Source organism: Bison bison, unplaced genomic scaffold, assembly GCF_000754665.1.
Source record: "Bison bison bison isolate TAMUID 2011002044 unplaced genomic scaffold, Bison_UMD1.0 scf7180017857661, whole genome shotgun sequence".
Taxonomy (NCBI): domain Eukaryota; kingdom Metazoa; phylum Chordata; class Mammalia; order Artiodactyla; family Bovidae; genus Bison; species Bison bison.
The window spans coordinates 21415-34000 of record NW_011488234.1 but is presented as its reverse complement, the minus strand read 5'-3'; the positions used below and the strand labels follow the sequence as shown (position 1 = coordinate 34000).

Genomic DNA, 12586 nt, shown 5'->3' with positions numbered 1-12586 from the left:
GGCCCGGAAAGGAGGCGACAGCCCGAGGGCTAAGCCTCAGGGAGGCAAGAGCCCGCGTCTTCAGCCCCGCGGATGCCCGGGACCTGAGGCCGGAGAAGGGCGGAGGGGCTGCCCAGAAGAGGGTCAGGCGCAGGTGGCTCCGGGAGGGGCGCCTGGCAGCTTCCGCGGGATCCTGGGAGCGGCTCGGCCTTGCGCCCTGGGCCAGGCGGCGTACAGGCGCCTCGTCTGGGCGGGGACGTCTGAGCCCGCGGAACGGCGAGTCCGGCCCAGTGTTTCCAGCCAGTGCCCAGGGTCTTGCTTCTCTCTTACGTAGCGCGCAGCCCCGCCGACCATCACCGCTATCCTCCCAAAACATGGGCAGCCCCTGCAGACTACCTGCCCACGGAGCTTCCCCGAAGCCCCAGGTCCCAGCCCTGCGGAATCTTAGCTAACAACCCATACCCAGCAAATCCACCCCCGAAGTTGCTATGGGGAGCTAAACTGAAGTCTACCGCACCCCAAGCGTAAATGTGCACACTGTATCTCCTTTAAAGACGCTCAGAAATGCATGTTTTTAACATTAAAAAACTTTTCACTGTAACGCATAAAAGCATCCTCCGTATTTACAGGAAAGAACGGTGCGTCTCACGTGAGCCCAGACCTTTGCTCCTCCGGCATTAGCTGGCAACCCCACCCTCCGCGCCTCTCGGCCCCCTCCCGCCCCGGCTCCGCGCAGTTCCCGGGAGCTCATCCCGCTGCCGGCCTCGACCCCGGCGGACCCCTGGGGGCCGCTCCCGTCTCCAGCACGGCGCCAACCCCACGTGTCCGGTTGACGCCCGTAGACGCGCAGTAAAGGCGTGTAAATGACAGCGGGTGGCCGCGCCCCTCGCCGGCGCGGACACTCTGGACTCCCCTCCAGGTGTCCAGGTGCAGTTCCCTCGTCTTCAGAGGGTCCTTTCGTCGTGGCCTGGGCCACACAAGTAGGCGGAGGTAAACCCTGCAGGGCCCTGGTCTCAGGGACCGCCCGACAGGGGCGCCTCCCACCTGAGAAAGGTGGGCGCGACTCTCCACCCCACGCCACCTTTGTGGGTGCAGACCTTGGGCTCGTCTGCGCCCCGCGGGCTAGACAGCGTCTCCCCTCTCCAGCGTCCCTCCTTGTGGGAGTGGCCCTGCCGCGCGCGCGCGTGCGCTGGGCGAGACCAGCGCGAACCCCGCAACCGGGTTGGCCCCCGCCCCGCGCCCCAGCAACCGTCGCTAAGGGGCGTGGCTGGACCGCGCGGAGCCTAAAGATTCCCGTGGCTCGAGAATATTTGCGGATTCAGCTGAGGCCCGCCCCGTGCCTTGGCGCCCAGAGCCCTCAACCCGCGGCGCAAGAACTACCGAGTCGAAGGGAGCGCCCGGAGGAGGAGGGCGCCCGGAGCCTCGGCCGGGGCACGGGGGCCGACCCCATCAGGTGAGAGCCGAGCGCACCTTTGGGTCTGGGGCCGCAGGGCCACAGTTTTCCCTGTGCCAGGGGGAGAACGGAGGCCGAGGATGGAGCGGCCACGACAGGGGGGTCCCTGTGATGTCAGATCTGCTTCCCTGGGGCCCATCCCACAATCCCTGGCCCTGCTGAGGGTCTTGAGGTCACCAGTACAGGAGGAACCTCAAGCCCTGACCTCAGAGGGGTGGTAGATGGAGGGGACCAGGAGAAGCAGCGAGTCCGGCCAGAAGCTGACATTCCCTGTGCATAGAGGAAGAAAGGCCCCCAGGTTTCCAGCCTGGGGCCTCAGGGAGTGGCAGGGCAGGAGGGGATCAAGGCCATGAACAGAGTGGACAGGTCGAGGCCAGTGAGTGAACGTGAGGGGACAGTGTCTTGAGAGCCTCAGCCTCCTACCCAGGCCCTGCTCCTTGGACCGCAGGACCTCTGGCTAAACGGGACCATACCCCGGGCCAGGTCGTGGGCAGGACCTCAGGTCAGCTGCTCTCAGGCACAGAGGGAAGAGGGTGGCCCACTGGCTTCCCAAGCTGTAGACTGGCCAGCCCAGACCTTTCCCAGAGCCCCAGGCTGGCATCCTGGGGGAGGGGGGGGGCAGCATCTTCCCAGGGGGCCTGGTGCTGGGGTCGTCCTTTGAGGCTCAAGGACTTTCACCAGCTGGAGAAAAGCAGGCAGCAGAAGAACTTTTGGAAAGAAATCCTGGCCAGAAATTTCATGAATCTCTTCCCTGAGGCTCCTCTGCATGGCTTCACCTCCTTGGGTTCCTCAGTGTGTGGTCACTCTTCACACGTGGGCATCTGGTAGCCCAGGCAACTTCTCCCAAGGCCCACCACTCCCTGCCACCCTCTTTGACAAAGGGTGACACCCCTCACCGCCCCGGCCGGGGTGGGTGGTTCCAGATGCAATGTGGAGGATGAATCGTGACCACCCACAGGGGCTGATAGACAAAAGCAGTGGCCGGAAGCTGCACCTGCCGCGTTGACTGATGTGGGGGGAACGTTCCAGGGCCCTTGCTCTGCACACTGCACATGGCAGGTGAGCCTGGTTCTGCCCACACAAGAACCCACACTGTCTCAGGCAAGGCGCTCACTCAACTGAATGAGTCGTAAAACACCTAGGGCTGCAGGAAGGGCTCGGTCTTAGGGAATAAGTCCAGGAAGGGAGAAGGGAGCACAGGCGGGGGGCCAGTGACGCCTTGACCCAAGGTGGACAGAAGTAGCCGAGATGGCCCACACAGTCTTCTGGCTCTACTCGCAGAGATGATTCCAGGGTCTGGGGCCAGGTACAGGCACCTGGGTCTTCAAGAAGCAATGCCAGCTGAGGCTGGTGCAGGTGGGCCCCCTCCTCTGTGGCCTGGGGGGTAACACCAAAGATGGGCAGGGTCCTAGGGAGACCAGCCCACAAGCGACGGTCCAGAGCAACAGGCCGGGCACCCCTTTTGGAGAGAGTGGAGTTGAGCATGGAGGGAAGAGGGGATTTGAATGAAGACCAAGCATTTGCATTGGAGGGACCCAGAGGGCCCCCGGTGTTGGTCACCACATGGCTGTCTTCCCCCATCAGCCGGGCCAGGATGGCTGAAAGGACCTAAGGGCCAGGGTCCAGACTGACAGCCCCACCGCCTCTGCGCTGCTCACTCTGAGCCCTGTGGCCTTGGCCCAGCCTGTCCCAGGTCCCTCGGGCACCGTGACCTGACCAGGAGGCCGACTCGACTCTCTTGCAGGCGCTGTCTGGGGCCACATGCCACCCTCGTGCCCAGATGTTTGACCCACGGTGGGAAAAGGCAGCTGCCTCCTGGTGAGGGGGTTTGGTGGGCACAGGGGTGGGGGGTGTGCCCGAGACCCTGGTCCTGAAGGCCCCAGGCTCAGAGACCATCGGTGGAGGACAACACGAGGCCTGAGGCAGAGCTGGCTGCTACTCCCAGTGGCAGAGGAGCAAATGGGACCTGGAGGCAGCGCCCCAGGCTTGCAGCCTCCATGGGGCTCCAGAGAGGCAGGCTGGCGCCGGCACCCCCCCCCAGAACCCTGAAGGATGGGCAGAGGCTCCGGGAGGGCGGCCTGCCCAGGCTACAGCGCGAGTCCAGGCCAAGGGAGGGACCGTAAGGGCCCAGGCAGGCTCTGGCTTCATTGTCGGGCCTTCTCTGGGCCAGAGAGAGGCTGGGGGGGCTTGCTGTGTGCACAGACCTGTCAGCGGCTCTGCAGGGTCTCAGCTGGGCTGTGGATCAGAGGAGAAGCAGAGGCTGACCTGCTTTGCTCTCTGCCTGCACCCAGGAGGTTGGGTGTGAATGGACCAGGCCCGGGACGGAGCCCACGGGTCTCGGCCGAGCACTGCCAGCATCCAGGTGCGGGAGCTGAGCTCGCAGGGCCTGCACAACCCCCAGCCTCAGAGCAAGGCCCCAGGCTGCAGTGGGCACGGCCACAGCGAGCAGCTGGCGGAGGAGTGCCTGTCGCCCGCCAGGCTGGTGAGTGCGGGGCTGGGCTCGGCTGGCTGCCAGATGCCCTCGGCCCCCAGGGCCCCTGCTCCCCCCGGGGGCCAACCCCAGGTGCCTGGGGACACAGAAGTCCCTCGGCATTCAGGCCAGAAGGGCCCAAGCCAGGCCCTTCCACGGATTTGTTGTGCGTGGGGCTCCAGGGACCCTGAACCAGATAGAAGGGCCTTCGTCCTTGTGGAAACAGGGTGACAGGCCCCCGGAGCACGCAGCACGCAGACTTCACAAGCTGCAAGCAGAGGCGGGCAGCAGGCATCTGGGGGCTGCTCCGGCGGGGTGGCTCGGTGCCCTACTGATCCAGCTGTGGAAGCCTTTCTCCCAAACCTGGGGTGCTTATGGCAGTGCTTATGCTTACCCCCCCCACCCTGAGGCCCCACAGGCTCTGCAGACCCTCTGACTGCAGGCTCCCGCCTGGCGACCCCAGGGTGCAGCCCTGCACTCCTGGCAGTGGGGCCCTTCCCTTCCTGGCCACACCCCTCACCCGCCCACCGTTGGCCATGCTGAGGTCTCGGTGCAGTCCAGTGGCCCTCCACCCCTACACATGCCTGTACCCATGTGAGAGGCACACGGGAGGGGACCCTTGGCGACCCTGGGGTGACGCAACCACCAAGGGTCCGCAGAAGGAAGCCTGGGTGCCCCAGGACCCCACCCACCTTTCCGACCAACTTGAAGGGCTCACACTGTCTGGTCACTGCTGGTGGATGGGACATTCCCGCGGGCCCCTCCCCAGCCCCCATGGCCCCCGTGTGCCTGCCCTCCAGCCGGGCCTGCAGCACAGCAGTGCCCAAGGTCTGGGTCCAGCATGGACCCGTCACGTCAGGTCAGCTGCCGTACCAGCCCCTACGCTGGGCGGGCGCCTTGACCAGGGCCACCCCGCCCACCCTGGAACCTGCCCGTCCTCCACCCCGCTTCTGGCTGGGGAGACTCACTGCCTGTGTGAGAGAAGCCCGGACTCCTGGTCTCTGATGACCACGGTCAACCTCGGTCCAGGCCGTGGCCCTCGGCGGGCGTGCTTCCTGCACGCTTGTACCCAGTGCCAACCACGCGAAGCCCCTCCCTGGCAGCTGCGGCAGTATTTCTGTCTCTGCAGACTCAGTCGCTGGAACCGGGGTCTCAGGCCTTGGTCCTCCTAGCACCACCCAAGGGCAGCAAGTGCCTGGCAACCGGTTTCTCCCCGAGGCCGAATCTCACGGGGTCTTTCTAACTCCACGCCTTTCTTCATTCTTCTTGTCACTGATTTGAGTTGAGAAGCCGTTGTATTTTTCGAGCCACAGGTCTCAGAACGCCTGGGCTCTCCCCATTCCAGCTGAAGTTTGCCTCCTGCAGGGCCTCATCAAACGCAGTGAGCCGTGGCCGGTTCATTCTCCCCACATCTTGCTGGGCACCTCTCTACCCACCACCAGAAGTTCACTCTGTGTGTCTTCTGCCAGCCAGGTTTCCACTGGAAACTTTTTACCAAAAAATTGCATTATCACATGACCTGTGTCTCCATCTCTCCAGTTTTAGTAACACTCATGTTACTAAATATGTTACTCGTGTTAGTAATCCCTCACCCCCAGCCCTGCCACCAGTGCCCAATCCACGTCGTTCCGTTTTTGCTATGGCAGCTATTGGAGCTTCATCTAGGTCTCCAAGTTCTGTATGAGTCAGCTATTGCTGTAGTGACGCCGTGTAACAAACAGTTCCCAAACTCAGCAGCTTACAGTATAAGTGTACTGTCCCCGGGTGTGAGGGAGGCTAGGGCTTGGCCGTGCTCAGCGGGGCGGGGCTCAGGCCCCGAGCTGCACTGGGGCTGTTCCGTGGGTCTCATTAGGATGAAGCCTTCCCCCGGGCAGGCCCTGCTCTGGCAATGGCCCCACCAGCCACACAGGGTCACAGCCTCCACTCTTGTTACATCACACTTATGGGCCAGCCAGAGCTGACTGTGGCTGGAGTTGACGTGGGTGAGGCAGGGAAATGCCCGCACCTGCTCCAGCCTTGTAGCCAAAAGCAGGAGTTTCACTGGGAGGGTGGGATGGAGGGCGTGTGACTGTGGTCTAAGTTCCAGGGCTGACGCCCCTGACCCCTGCAGCAGGCCCTGGCCCAGGTTGATGACCTCCGACTGGTGAGCATGCTGGAGATGTGTGTCAACACCCGTGAGAGCAGCCTGGGGAGCCTCGGTGAGAGCCCCTCCCCACACACACCCACCACCATCCCGGCCAGGCTGCACTTGGAGGGTCTGCCTGCTCGGACCCTGCCCTGGTCATTGGATGCCCCCTCTGCACGGCCCGCCCTGCACACCTCTCTCTGGGAACTGAGGACAGAGACTGTGTCGGCATCCTGTTCTCCGAGGCAGCCCTGACTCAGAGCCTCCTCCCAGGGCCCTAGGGTCCCCTGCTCTGGAGCCCAGGGTGTGAGCCAATGGAGGTTCTGGCCTGGCTATGCCTGTAGGGCCCAGGGGCCAGTCGCGGGAGTGGCCTGGGGGCAAGACCCACGCTCGGTGCATGGATGCCAGCTGGGACCCCTCCCGCCAGAGTCCAGTGCTTCCATGGCCTCCTGTGTGGCCCTGCCCACTCAAGGCGCCCTGTACACCCTGGCCTGCCTTGTTCGAGCAGAGCCTCAGGCGTCAGCATGTGGCCCCAAGGCCCCCCTAGGCCTCAGCAGCTAGAGGCAGCAGGGACCAGGGTGCTGGTGCCACCGGAGGGTGGCAGGGCCAGCACTGACCTCTCTCCCTGTGCCCCACAGGGCTGCACCTGCCCAACCTCAGCCAGCTGAAGCTGAACGGCAGCTGCCTGGGTTCCCTGAGGTGAGTGCCCCGGTGGTCTCGGCCTGGGGGCCTCCGGGCATCCTGCTGTCTCTGGCTCTAACGCCCAGCCCTGGTCCTGCTGAGGCTGACGCACTCTGCCTGGAGCCTGCGGGCTGGCTTGGGCTGCTCACCGCAGGTTGTGCGGTCCCCAGAAGAGCCCACCAACCTTTGGCAAAGAAACCCCCATCCATGAGGCTGGACAGTGCATTGCCATCTGGCTTCAGGATTTGGGGCACTCCCACACCCTCACCACCAGCCGGGCCTCGGGCCCCACGTGAAACACAGGAGCATCTTGATAACTAGTTTAAAAGACAAAGTGCAAAATGAAGGACATAGTAAGATTTTTACTTACTTCGTCGGGCTGGAAAGGACGATGCTGAAGTAATATCAGAGTTTATTTGCGATTTTGAGCAAACGGAGTGTTTTATGCAGCTAGACAGCTGTCCTGAGGCAGCAGGAGGCCAGCTGCAAATCTAGAAAGTTCTCCCGATGTTTTAAATGGGCTCTGAGTGTCCAGTTATTTTCAGGGGAGAAAATGAAGTAACTCGTGAGCAACCGTCTATTTATACTGCTGGTTATTTATATAAGGCTCCCCTCTGGCTCAGCTGGTAAAGAATCCTCCTGTGATACAGGAGACCTGGGTTCCATCCCTGGGTTGGGTCAATCCTCTGGAGAAGGGAATGGCTACCCACTCCAGTATTCTGGCCTGGAGAATTCCATGGACTGTACTGAGTCCATGCAAAGAGTGGGACACGACTCAGCAACTTTCACTTTCACTTCACCTTCAGCCATATTATGACAAAGACATCAATCCTGTAAGTTAACAGAGACAAAAAAATCATACTTTCTCCGTCATTAAGGCTTACACATTAGCTCAAAGAAGAATAAAAATATATAGAAAATATATGAAGAATGGAAACTATAAAGAGAAGTGGAAGATATGAAATTAAATACGATGTACCATTTGTAACGAAACAAAATATTTGATTTCAAGCAAAAAAAAAAAAACTAGAAAAGTCACTTCCAGGAAAAATTGCATCATAAATTTTATGTAAAAATGCATTCTGTTCCTTAATAACAATAGTACAAAATGCAAGAAATCTTTGTTATCAAATCCCGAAACTTGGCCAAAAAGTTTGCAGATCTCCATGGTGTGACAGTGAGCTAGTATCTGTGAAAGGGACCCGACTCAACATGACGGTCCCAGGGAGCAGTGTTCCAGCTTAGCCGACACGGATGGCCGAGACTCTAAAGCCTCAGCGGTGTTACGGGGCTGGGAAGCGTCTCTTGTGTGATGACTGTCACTTCATCCAAAGCTAAGGGGGAATTCAGCCCCTGAAGGTGTCCTGACATGAGGACTGGTGGGGCCGACTTCTGGGCCAGCCAGCACCCGGCACGTCCTTCCTTTGCCAGGACTGCTGGGTGGGGAACCCCAGTGACACAACTAACTTGGGGACTATCGAGGTGACCAAAGGGATGGTCTTCACTACCCCTTGACCATGGGTGTGTCCCCTTATGCCGACTGTTCAGTGAGTCCTGCCCTCTCCTTGTCTATTTCTGTGGGCTGTTTGTGTAGCCTGGGTGCACTGGAGACTTTGCGACTCTCCACCCTGCCTCCCCTACCAACTCAAGCAGAGACCCTTCATTCTGACTTTCTACCCATCAGCTCCGGCTGGTGCTAGGGGAGTTTTTCAGGAGGTTCGCCCACCTCTTCCCCTCCAAGGCCTTGGAGACAGTCTTCTCTTCTATTCATTTGTGGTCTCACTTTTTACTTTGGGGCCTTTAATCCTTCTTATCTCCCGTTTGCCCCCACTCCTGCTGTGAGATGGGGACCCAGTTCCACTCCGCAGCGCCCGGCGGGTCCGTGTTCCCCAGGCCACATGGGCATGCTGGGGAGGTGAGAGCTCAGTCTTCACGGCGTGGCTCTGTGCTTCTGTGCGACACGTGACCCTCATCAGAGTTTTCCTTTCTCCAAGCTGACCTAGCTGTTCCTGGACACTTATTCTTGCCTTTGAGTTTTACAATCAGTTTGTTGAGTTTCACACATCCTAATCCTTCGGGATTTTTTTTGGGGGGGAGTGGAGAATTTTTAAAAGTCACATGTTCAGTTGATTTTTAAGTTGCATACATCCACGAAAATGGTATAGCTCTCCATATTCATGTGCGCGTTTATGTTTTTAATAGACTCTTTATTTTTTAAACTGGAGTATAATTGCTTTACACTGTTATGTTAGTTTCTGCTGTACAACAATGTGAGTCAGTTTTTTGTATACACATGCGTGCATGCTAAGTCATCTCAGTCGTGCCCAGCTCTTTGTGTTCCCATGGACCAGAGCCTAGCAGACTCCTCTGTCCATGAGATTCTCCAGGCAAGAACACTGGAGCGGGTGCCATGCCTTCCTCCAGGGGAAACTTCCTGATCCAGGTATCAAACCTGTGTCTCCTGCGTGCAGCCCTGCATTGCAGGCAGCTTCTTTGCCACTGAGCCACCAGGGAAGGCCCTGTATGCACATACCTCCTCGCTTTTCAGTTGCCCACTGAAGGGATAAATGCTTTCTCACTGCTTAGGCCAACTGGACACAGGTTTCTGTAACTTGCAGCTGAAAGCATTCCAACTGATAAACTTTAAAGAAGATGTTTGAAGGCTATTTCTGCCTCATCAGAGCATCACAAACTAGGCAACTTGAACAGCAGAGATTGACTCAGGTCCGGGGGTCACGAGTCAAGATCAAGGTGTGTCTCCTGGGGCAGAAGGAGAACCTGGCTTGCTCTTTGCTCCTGGGGGCTTGCTGGCCATCTTTGGCGTTCCTCACCCCAGTCCCTGCCTTCACCTTGTATAGCCTTCTTCTCCTAGTGTCAGGATCCAAATTTCCCCTTTTTAAAAGGACACCAGTCGTATTGGATCAGGGCCCACCTCATCTCCACTGGGGCTTCCGGGTGGTACTGGTAGTAAAGAACCCACCCGCCAAGGCAGGAGACATTAGAGATGCAGGTTTCATCCCTTGGTCAGGAAAATCCCCTGGAGGAGGGCATGGCACCCCAATTCAGTATTCTTGCCTGGAGAATCCCATGGACAGAGGAGCCCCCTGGCTACAGTCCATGGAGTTGCAAAGAGCTGGACACCACTGAAGCAACTTAGCACATGTGCACACATCTCTACTAATGCTATCTGCAGAGACCCAATTTTCACATCAGGCACCTTCTGAGGTCCTGAGGGTCAGGATTCAGCACATGGATTTGCAGGGATGCAGTTCATCCCACAACAGGAAATGTGCCCTTCTGTGCCATCAGCTGGTAAGAACGAGAAGGTTCCCAGCATTCTTCCTGTGTTTCTTTGGCCAGAATTGTGCGACGTGTGCACTCTCTTACACTAGCCACTCGAGGGGATGGAACTGTGATTGCAGCGGGCTAACCAGGACCCCCACCTGTGCACCCCACTGCCGCCTGAGACAGGGCAGGACACCAGCCTCTTCTGAAGGCTGGGCTCCCTGAAACCAGAACTGAATTACTTCCCACATATTCATAGTGTTTTGATAAAATCCTGGATGAGGCCCTGTCTCTGTGGTATTCTGTTTGGTCATTGCAAATTTAGAAAAACACTGTGCTGATTTGGGATAGATTTTTCTAACCAATAAAACAATTGATTTTCATAAACGGGTCTGTTACCTCTGGTAACACTGTACCTTTGTTTTGTATTTAAACATTATTGCCAAAGTCTCCTGTTAGTTCAGATAATTTGTTAATTCAGTTGGGTTTCTATATTGATGGTCACATTATCAGCAAGTTGCGAGCACTGCCTTTCACTTTAATCTTCCTGCTTCTCTTTCTTGTCTTCTTGCTTTGGCCAGGACCTACTAGCCAACATGATGTTAAACAGTGGCAATCATAGTAGCAGGGGTCCTTGGTTTGTTCCTGATCTTAACGGATATGCGTCTGGGTTCTTCTGCATCTGTTGACATGATAATAAAGTGATATTTCTCCTTTAGTCTGATTGTGTACTGGATTCCATCGACAGATTTTGTAATTCATCCTTACATTCCTGCAGTGACACTACTTGATGAGCTATTTTTAAATCTATAGCATTAAAATATTTGCTTCACAATTTTCACATCTGTCTTTGTGAGTAATAGCCCATTGATGGTCCAATTTGTACTTTTCTGGTCCTGGAATCGAGGACTGACTCAGACCCACGCTTCTACTGTTCTTTTCAATTGCCTAATTTTTCTTTAGAAAAACTTCTGTATAAGAAATTATTGTAGAAGACATTGACTATTCCATAATAGAATGCACTTTAAAACTGATCCAAATCCGGGGACTTGGCAGGGGCGGAGAGGAGGGAGGGCGTTAGTGACGGTCTAATTTCCTTAGTGGTTTTTAATCTACTTTTCTTTCCTTTTTTAAAAAAGCATGTATTTATTTGGCTGCATTGGGTGGCACGTGGGATCTTTCGTTGCAGCGTGTTGGCTCTGTAGTAGGGGCGTGTGGGCTCAGTACTGGTGGTGTGTGGCCTTAGCTGATGTGAAGCAGGTGGGACCTGACTTTCTGGCGCAGGGGTTGAACCCATGTCTCCTGCACTGCGAGGCAGATTCCTAACCGCTGGACTGCCAGGGAATGCCCTAGTTTTCTGTCTTTCGATACCAGGTCTCTGGGTTTTCAAGAATATTGGTGTATAGGTGGTTCTTAATGGTCTTTTGCTATTTTAAATTGCTCTCAAGACCATAATTATTCCTCTTTTTAAGTCCCATACATTAATTTGCATGGTCCCTCTGTTTATCCTTGATCAGTCTTGCCAAAGGGTTGTCTGTAAGTTTTTAAAGAGTCAGCCTTGGGCTGTGTTTATCTTCTCTGATTTTTCTGGTTATTACTAGTATTATTCTGATACCTTTAACAATTTTTAAACATTGACTAACTTATTTATGGCTGCCCTGGGCCTCCCTTGCTGTGTGCAGGCTTGCTCTGGTTGGCACGAGCAGGAGCTCCTCTCTAGGTGCGCAGGCCTGCTCATCGTGGTGGCTTCTTGGTGCCCAGCACAGGCTCCTGGGCATGTGGGCTCCGGGAGGTGCGGCACGCAGGCCGCAGGCTCAGCGGCTGCAGGCAGTGCCAAGGGGAATGAGCTGTCCAGGCGCCTTCAGGGGACGTTCTGAGAGGCACAGAAGAACACATGGCCTCTTGCACCCTCAAAACAAAAACAGCATTCGACTTATGCGAGAACAGCTAAGGGCGCTTAGGAATTAAATGTGTGATGCTAACAGCAACGTGGGAAGACAACAGGACCTCCCAGAAAGCAGAGGAAAGGGGCAGGCTTGGAAACGGGAGAGAGAGGGGCTGATGACGAGGCCACACGGGCGAGGCCGAGCTCCAGACGTGAGAGTAGAGGACATTAGGAGAGAAAGCAGACGAGTGCATCCCAGGAGCCGATGGAGAGCCCTGGTCTGCCCACCCGCGGGGCAGCGGCCACCATGAGGGAGGTGGCACAGACCAGTCCCAGCGGGGAGGGGTTTTCCTGCAGGCACATCTGGGCTGGGGAGGGGCTGCAGGGGGGAAATCACCCGAAAGAAAGGCCTGGGGAGAGCGGGAGGGAGGGCCCCCGCTGGCCCCGCTGGGGAGGCCAGGTCCACCGCAGTGGGCAGCTGCCATCTAGCACAAGGGTGACCTGCAGCCAGGCCTGGGCCCTCCAGCGGCTGCAGCCAGGAGGGAAGGCAGGCAGCCGGGCGCTCTGGAGCTCCTCCTCGGCCCGGAGGCCGCACAAGCCGGTCCCAGCGGCCCCCGCGTCTGGAGACAGCAGATGTGGGTGGCGGCGGGCACAAGGCAGGGCACAGGGCCTGTGCAGTCACCGACACAGCCCCCCACCCTGGGACAG

At 57.4% G+C, this 12586-nt stretch overlaps 2 protein-coding genes across 2 annotated transcripts in view; one reads left to right on the top strand and one right to left on the bottom strand.

Moving 5' to 3' along the window:
* Positions 1-1119, bottom strand: part of HRAS (Harvey rat sarcoma viral oncogene homolog) — a 3718-nt gene extending 2599 nt beyond the window's left edge. Inside the window, exon 1 of the mRNA XM_010861047.1 lies at positions 1077-1119. The gene's annotated coding sequence lies outside the window, so the exon portion shown is untranslated. The remainder of the gene's footprint in view (positions 1-1076) is intronic.
* Positions 1120-2056: 937 nt separating this feature from the next.
* LRRC56 (leucine rich repeat containing 56) overlaps positions 2057-12586 on the top strand; it is a 14563-nt gene continuing 4033 nt past the window's right edge. Inside the window, exons 1-4 of the mRNA XM_010861122.1 lie at positions 2057-3914; positions 6013-6100; positions 6666-6726; positions 12368-12479. Coding sequence (XP_010859424.1) covers positions 3738-3914; positions 6013-6100; positions 6666-6726; positions 12368-12479 — 438 coding nt within the window. The 5' untranslated portion in view covers positions 2057-3737. The remainder of the gene's footprint in view (positions 3915-6012; positions 6101-6665; positions 6727-12367; positions 12480-12586) is intronic.